At 49.6% G+C, this 8,015-nt stretch overlaps 1 protein-coding gene across 1 annotated transcript; it reads left to right on the forward strand.

The window, feature by feature from the left end:
- The first annotated feature begins 355 nt into the window (after window positions 1-355).
- Window positions 356-3,909, forward strand: LOC120671990 (indole-3-pyruvate monooxygenase YUCCA2-like). Its single transcript, XM_039952273.1, has 4 exons — window positions 356-1,593; window positions 2,630-2,878; window positions 2,987-3,109; window positions 3,374-3,909. Exons 1-4 carry the CDS (start codon window positions 826-828, stop codon window positions 3,569-3,571), a joined length of 1,338 nt encoding a protein of 445 aa, XP_039808207.1. The 5' UTR covers window positions 356-825; the 3' UTR covers window positions 3,572-3,909.
- Window positions 3,910-8,015: the final 4,106 nt, after the last annotated feature.

The following is an 8,015-nucleotide window of genomic DNA, read 5'->3' on the forward strand; positions in this document are numbered from 1 at the left end:
CTTGCATAACTTTGGGTGCCTGAGAATCATTCATGCAGTCATTACTGGGCATTAGATAGGGCAGAATAAATCATCACACGCGAAGTCATCAATGGCAGTTGCTTTTACTAATCTATTAACTTCTATCCTTTTTAGACATCTTACTTTAGCAAACTTCGCTTTTACTGTTTAATATTAACTATGCACTTAACTCCTCTTGTGATGAATTAAGTATCATCCCATGATGATCTATCTGCTTCTTGAGGGCTACACACCTCATGTACAGTTCTGTGATTAACCTATGTCACTAGGGTCTGATGTCCTATGCATGTTCTCCTTGCCACACGTCCACTGAGTCGCTAAGTGATCCTCAATGACTCACCTTTCTATATTATTTTTTATGGGCGTACTTGATCTAAATCAAAATATGATACTAATTACATGGGGGGTATATAGGGCACATAGCTAGCTTAGCTATGGCATGCATTCAAGGCTGTGCCTAGAACTCTTGAAGACAGCCACCTTCTGAGCCTCATGTCTATTCCTAATATTTTTCTTAGTATCTTCTAACGCAAACAAAAATGAGTCCCACTAGATTGCTCCAGGCCCCAACCTATTCAAAACAACCTGGAGTCTTATAAATGTTCACATTGGCCTTCAGTCTTCCTAAGATACATACAACATATCGCTTCTTCCATCCTTCTCTCTTGTCTATGCCATCATACACAGCAAAATTGGCTAGTTATTCGTATCACCATGAAGTTTGAAGCCAACACAGCCATTTCTTGCTAGCTAGATCGACAAAAAAACTCCATTGAAGCGTACCTTCTACGTACCTACGTTTGAATGGACCCGTGGAGCGAAAGTGAGGGCAAGAGAGCCCATGATCCTATCTTCCAATGTTTCAGCCAAAACCAAAATCATCACCAACCCGCTGAGAACTGCTGCAAGGAAAGGAGCGTGGAAGCTGTTGTTGCTCGATCGGAGCGATCCACATGTTTCTGGGTTTCAGGGCCAATTATCGTGGGTGCGGGACCATCAGGCCTTGCCGTTGCTGCATGTCTCAAGGAGAAGGGGATTGGTAGCCTTATTCTTGAGCGCTCCAACTGCATAGCTTCCCTCTGGCAGCTGAAGACATACGATCGTCTCAGCCTTCATCTTCCCCGGAAATTCTGTGAGCTTCCTCTCATGCCTTTCCCTGCCGACTACCCTATCTATCCCTCGAAGCAGCAGTTTGTAGCCTACTTGGAGAGCTATGCTGCACGTTTCGGCATAAGTCCTATGTACAATCGCACGGTGGTGCATGCAGAGTATGATGAGCAGCTTCTGCTATGGCGTGTGAGCACTCGAACTTCTGGCACAATGGAAGAGGAGGTCGAGTATGCATCCCGGTGGCTTATTGTTGCGACTGGTGAGAACGCTGAAGTTGTGCAGCCAGATATTGATGGCCTACAAGAGTTTCCAGGAACAGTTATGCACACCAGTGCATATAAAAGTGGCAGTGTATTCACAGGGAAGCGTGTTCTCGTCGTCGGTTGTGGAAATTCAGGCATGGAGGTGTGCTTAGACCTGTGCAATCACAATGCAGAGCCCCATATTGTAGTAAGAGATGCTGTACGTGACTTCTCTTCTTCTCAATTTGTTTTCTTTGCCTGTGTTGTTAAGCATTCTTACTTATACTGTAAACTATGTTTTGTGACTTAGATCTGTTTCCTACTCTTTAGTCTAGAAAGTGGAAGAACTGTAATAATAGGAGTTGCCCGCTGCTTACTATTTTTGGCTGTTTAAGTGCTGGTTTAGCCTGTGGAAGTTGTCAGTGACTTGAATGAGCTTTTCTCTAGCTCATGAAAGGAAGGCCTAATGTCCTAAAAAAATCATTAGGTTGCACCAAAAGCAGGATCTTTCATGACCAACTTTGTTCTTTCATTTCCAGAATGATTAGGATTAAGTCATGGTAGTCCAGGGTAGTTGTCACTTAGGAAAGGGAGAGATTCTGGAGACGGAAGGCTCCTGTGGCTGCTGTTCATCCTTTAGTTCTTTCTTGGGATTCATTTCCATGCATGTGTACTTGCAGCTGCTCTAACCATATGTGTTCATTCTTCACGTCCATGCTCTTTTGGTTCTTTGATTAGTCTCTGCTAATAGTTTTGTTGCACCAAGTGTAGTGCAAAGAGCTTTCTTGTCAATACTTGATGAAAAAACTATGATTTGCAAGCATTAGCCATGGGCCCACTTCAGCACCACGAGAGCATAGCATAAGTCTGTCCCTTTAAAAGAACCATTAACAAAATAGCTTGAGAACCTTACTTTCACAACTAGGTGCATTCCTTTCTCACAGCTCTTTCAGCTTTGAAAGAGCATAGTGTAATTAAAATAGTTGCAAGCTGGGCTTACATACTAATATACTATACTATGTTGGAGATAAGGGAATAAGTTTGGTCCAGGGTCCATGTTCCCAAAAAAAAAACAGTTGGTCCCTATTTCAAAAAAAAAAGTTTGATCCTGTGACATGTTGCTCCTTGTAGCATGCAGAAAGTAACGTTTGGAGAAAAATAAGATTTATTCTGATTAATTGTATGATCCAATCATTAGTCCAGATGTTGCATTGCCTTTTGTGAACCCTTGCTAAGATTGTGTTCATCATTGGCAGGTACACATCTTGCCCGGGGAGATGCTGGGTCGCTCCACCTTCGGTCTGTCGATGTGGCTGCTCAAGTGGCTCCCAGTCCACGTTGTGGACCGTATTCTACTGTGCATAGCACGGACCATCCTTGGGGATACTGCTCGGCTCGGGCTAAAGCGGCCAGCCTCTGGTCCTCTTGAGCTCAAGTCACTCTCAGGGAAGACCCCGGTCCTTGACGTCGGCACATTTGCAAAGATCAAATCTGGTGATATCAAGGTCTGTATTTCACGCCACCGAAGTACAATTGTTCGGTGGAATCCGTCGATCAATCTCTGTCTTGATTTAGTCCTGACATATTTTTCCCCCATTGATTGAACTGTGCAGGTACGACCTGCCATAAGACAGATATCAGGAAGAGATGTAGAATTTGCAGACGGTCAGTTGGAGGGTTTTGATGCCATTGTGCTTGCAACTGGCTACAAGAGCAATGTCCCCTTCTGGCTGAAGGTACCTAACTGTTTTACAATGACACTTTTGCAGTTTATTGTGGAGAATGTCACATTGTAGTAGCACCTTTTTGCCCACGTGAAAGTACAAGCTAAATCTGACCATGAAATGGAAATGCTGTAATTGCTCTTAAAATGACAGACACGATGCTACCTTTTTAAGATTGTCCATAGCAATCACTTGTCAATTTATCTAGTAGGAAATAAGTTGGTAAGTTACTGTGATCCTGATGTCTAAATGGTGTTTTGTTTTCAAAATGGGCAGGACCGAGAGTTATTTTCTGAAAAAGATGGCTTGCCAAGAAAAGCATTTCCAAACGGGTGGAAGGGTGAGAATGGCCTATACTCGGTTGGATTCACCCGGCGTGGACTGATGGGGACATCGGTCGATGCCAAGAGGATCGCTTACGACATCGAGCAGCATTGGAAGGCCAAAGGGACGCGTCCGGATGTTTTCCTCTAGCCCTCGTCGCTGTTGTTTGCCATTGACGACAGGAGCCGTGTGAATATTTTTAGTGGTAGGTTTGGTGAGAGTGATACACGATAATTTGCCGACTTGGGGGTGCGCTTTGAGTTGCCAAAGGGTGTATGCGATCTGCTTCTCTGTTGCTTGCTTCAGTGCTTGTATAGGGTATTGTAGTGTCAATTTTTGTGTTGTTTGGTTTTGATGACTAACCATCCTATAGGCAACCTCGAGGGGGATAAAACACTGAACTGCCCGTGTTCTTCAACAATCGGGCTCATCAGTTAACTTGGCCTCGGCTGGTAATGAATGAAATCTTGCTTGGTTTTGTTTGCGTACGGTTTCGTGGAACTTGACAGGCACATGATGCCCTGATTTGGTTGCGGTGGCCTCCTACCTACTATGAGTGTGTTTAGTTCGCGAAAAGTTCGCAACTATGAGTGTGTTTAGTTCGCAAAAAGTTGCTGTAGCATGTTTCGGCTTTATTTGGTAATTATTGTCCAATCATTGAGTAATTAGTCTCAAAAAATTCGTCTCGTCATTTACAACCAAACTGTACAATTAGTTATATTTTTTAACTACATTTAATACTCTATGTATGTATCGTAAAATTCGATGTGATGTGCGTCAGTGAAAAATTTTGGAAACTTTTCGCGCAACTAAACACAGGCTTATGTTATACTACACCGCGATCGCTTTGTTCCATCGAGTTGCTTTCGGCACGGAGCTTTTGGATGCTTTGGAGTTTGGAGGCCCCTCACTCACTCCGACTCCAGGACCATGCCCTACAGGCTACAGCTCTGCTAGGCCTGAATAAAGGACAGGATCGGCTGCCTACTGGGAATCCGTTCTGCTTTTGGTGGCCGTGCACAAAAGTTTGGCTTGCTGGGGGCAGCGAGCGGCATGCGAACTTGGGCGCTGCGTGTCGCCGGCGAGATGACAGGTCGACGTGTCCTGCCAGTGCCAGGGGAACGGGCTCCGCCGCTCCGACCTCTGGCGCAGAGCACAGGCGGACCTACGAAGAGTCACTCGGCAAGAGAGAGAGGCGACGAGGTTATTCGTGGCGGTGGAAAGGCGGCGGGAATATTCCGCGGATTTCCCCTTTCACTGTGGGGGAAAAACAATCTGTCCATCGGCTTGCTCACGCAACCTCTCTCTTCGTTCTTGCCCTGTTCTGCTGTTCATCCTGGTAGGAACACACGGCTTGATTCTTGGAGCTATTCAACCACGCCAGTTGCCCGGACAATGTTTCCAAACAATTTGGCAGCGTACTACACATTTAAGGATCAGTGGATGAGTTGGTAACCACGCGGCAAGCGATTCGAGCATCAGAGCTGTAGTGGGTAGCATACTACTCTAGCATTCAGTCAAGGCTAATGATTGCTCAATAAACAATCGTAGATAGATGGGATCTGAACTGGAATGGGGATAAGCGGCAGCGGATGGAGGCGTACGTGAAGGCTGACGAAGCGGGGATTTTTAACGCCGGGGCACAGGGGCAGGCACATGCCCCGTCTGACCGTACCGATTCGTGGATGATGACGCCCCCCTCAAATGCGAGCACCACCAAGAGCTAGTAGCAGCTGGACGTTGTGGTGTGTCGTGGGACACGATGAGCTAGCTGGTCGCCGTCCGTGACTGTGATTGATCGAACGATCCCTGGGCACCGGGTCAGTCAATCGTCGTCTCGGCCACTCGATCGATCTCCGATCCTCCCGAATGTCTGCCTGCACACTGCAGGCAGGCCGATCTACCGCCCGCTCGCCGCTGCGATTCGAGGCGTGTGCATGCACATCGATCGAGGCAGGGGCGGAGCAGGAGGATTTGATCATTGGGGGGCTAAGTAGTAATTGGAGGGCCAACAATTTTGACGCAAGCTGCCATTGGGATGAATTCCACCTTTAATAATAATGCTACGGGAGCATTACCCTGGATCGAGGGATCTGGGTTATGGGACGGTTGCACTGGCTGCGCCGCGCGACATGTACGTCCATGCCTCGCGTCCAAGCACAAGCGGACGGGGAAGGGAGTGCATCCGTTGTAGCGCCCGGGCGGAGTCCATGGATCGGAGGCATGGACATGGACGGTTACAATCACAATCAGACTAGCAGCAGCGGCGCCTTGACGTTACTGGCCGGCGGCGGCCAGGGGCGCCGTGCCATCATGAGGCCTGCATGCCCCGTCATGGCAAAAGGCGGCCGCGCGTTCGCTTCGCCTGCCCAGACCGCTCGCGCCGGTGCCAGTGGGCGCGCGCAATCATGCCCTGCGCCGGCGCCGGCGCCGGCGGAGGATATGATTGCTCGGACGGCGACTTGCTCCCAACAGTAACGCCGGCGGCACGTCGATCGGGCTCGCGGGACGACTACGGACCCGTTTCTCGGACGGGACGGCACGCCGGCTGCTTGAGCTGAGCCGGCGCGAGTTGGACTAAACAAAGCAAAAAGGCTCGCGCCGAGGCCCCTAGCAGCTAGCAGGCCGCGACGCGACCGGAAAAGGAGTGGACGGCGGCAGCCGATGGAGCACCACCGTCCCCGGCCTTGCCGGCGCGACCGACGAGCATGCAGCAGCTAGCCATAGCGGTAGCTAGAGCAGCACATGCGGCCCAGCACATTGCAAAAGCGCCCCGCCGAGCTAGCTCCTAGCCGAGCCGAACCCAAGGACAACCCGGCACATGCGCGCGTGCGTGCGTGCATCTGCCGCCGGGATGGGTCGGTGCGCTCTCTCTCTCTAAGGCAGGGTTTAGTTCCCAAATTTATTTGCACAGTACCTATCAAATCAAGTTTTTGAATACATGCATGGAGTATTAAATATAGTTAAAAAATAATTAATTACACAGTTTAACTGATTCATACGAGATAAATCTAATGATATTAATTAATCTATGATTGAATATTATTTTTCAAATAACAACGAAACATGCTACAGTATCCAAACCCAAACTTTTTCACTGAGGTCCTATCGCCGGCCGGCCGGCCATCCAAACCCAAACTTTTTCGCTAGGTCCTATCGCCGGCCGGCCGGCCGTCCCCCACCGCGCCTGCGCTGTAGGCCGCCGGCAGTCCGGCACCCGGCAGCTAGCCTCGCGCACCTCCCCACCTGCTCCCACTCTCCCAGGTCCTTGGAACGCAACCCCGGGCGCCGCCCGTGCCTCGCCTCCTTTTCTTCCAAGCGTAATACGTAGGGGGGCCGGGTTGCCTCGGCCTCTCTCTCGTCATGGCTCGTGCGGTAGAAATACATGTCCCCCCCTGCCTACTTGGAGGCAATAATAATGGTGGTGAGCGGCCGGTGCGGAGGGGCGCCTCGATGACCGGCCGGCCGGCGGCAGCGATCGAAAAGCCGGCCGGGTGCGCGCTAGCTATCTTCTCCTAGTATCTCCTGAATGACAAGGCCGGGCCTCCTGAATCTGATCCTGATGATCCGGTGAATGACCTCTTCCCTGTGCAACACTTGCACTGGTGCCAATTGCCGTGCTGCCCTTTCTGTTAGGGCATATGCACCGGAGATTCTTCCCTCTCGTCGCCGGCAGACGCACGCAGCGGAGTGAGTGCGCGCTACAGGTCTGCTGGCTGCCATTTGCGTGCCTGATGAATCTGCTGAGCCTTTTGATGTGGCTAAAAGCGACCATTGCCATAGGTGGGCGGTCACAGATTCTTCACAGCCTTGAAAAAAGGTCAATGCGAACTAGCTAATCACACAGATAGATTCGCAGATTCATCAGGCACAGTTTTGTGGGAATATGGGATAGCAAAATTAAAAATTTTCTACTGCATAAACCAGAATTACTGCAGTTATAGATCACGGGATTACCACTAGACGCGCGGATGCGGAACTTCTGTCGCGCGTCGATGTAGTCGAACAGATGGAAGCCGGCAGTGCAGTTGCGAGAACCTCCTCACGTGCAGCTCGTCCTTGTGCAGCAGATGCGGCACCTCCAAGGTATCCACACGTACGGGAAGAAGCGTCGCGATCCGGACTGCTAGGTCCGCGAAGGCGACTTAGGGCTTGGGCGCGAAGGAGGGGTACTGTTCATGTGAACAGTACCCGTGAATCGTAGAAGTTTTAGGGTTTTTAGGCGCCCCCTGTTTATATAGCCCTTTAGGTGGACTGCCTTGGGCCCCACCTTGGCCGCCCCTTTTTGGGCCGAAAACGCCTATTAGTGCACCTAAGCCCAGTCTAATTCGGATCTCATCCTTATCAGGCTTCTTTCCCTTAAGTGTGTGACCCTATGGGCTCATATGCGAATAGACATGGCCCGAGTACTCTTACTCGGCCCAATAGTAGACAGTGGCCTCTAGCAAGACATGTCAACTCCTATACGCACATAAAGATCATATCAGACGAGCCGCCACAATATCATATACATGCTGTTTCCTTTGCCTCACGATATTTGGTCTAGTTTAAAGCCGACCACTCTTTTCTCGATCCTGTGATTCGGAATACTTTG

The sequence above is a fragment of the Panicum virgatum genome, chromosome 5N (assembly GCF_016808335.1).
Source record: "Panicum virgatum strain AP13 chromosome 5N, P.virgatum_v5, whole genome shotgun sequence".
In the NCBI taxonomy this organism is placed as follows: domain Eukaryota; kingdom Viridiplantae; phylum Streptophyta; class Magnoliopsida; order Poales; family Poaceae; genus Panicum; species Panicum virgatum.

Bases quoted from the DNA above. Each gene is read 5' to 3' on its own strand.
- LOC120671990 (XM_039952273.1), top strand. From the start codon at position 826: ATGGACCCGTGGAGCGAAAGTGAGGGCAAGAGAGCCCATGATCCTATC. The intron at 2,879-2,986 runs GTCTGTATTTCA...TGAACTGTGCAG, and splicing joins TCAAATCTGGTGATATCAAG to GTACGACCTGCCATAAGACA. The intron at 3,110-3,373 runs GTACCTAACTGT...CAAAATGGGCAG, and splicing joins ATGTCCCCTTCTGGCTGAAG to GACCGAGAGTTATTTTCTGA.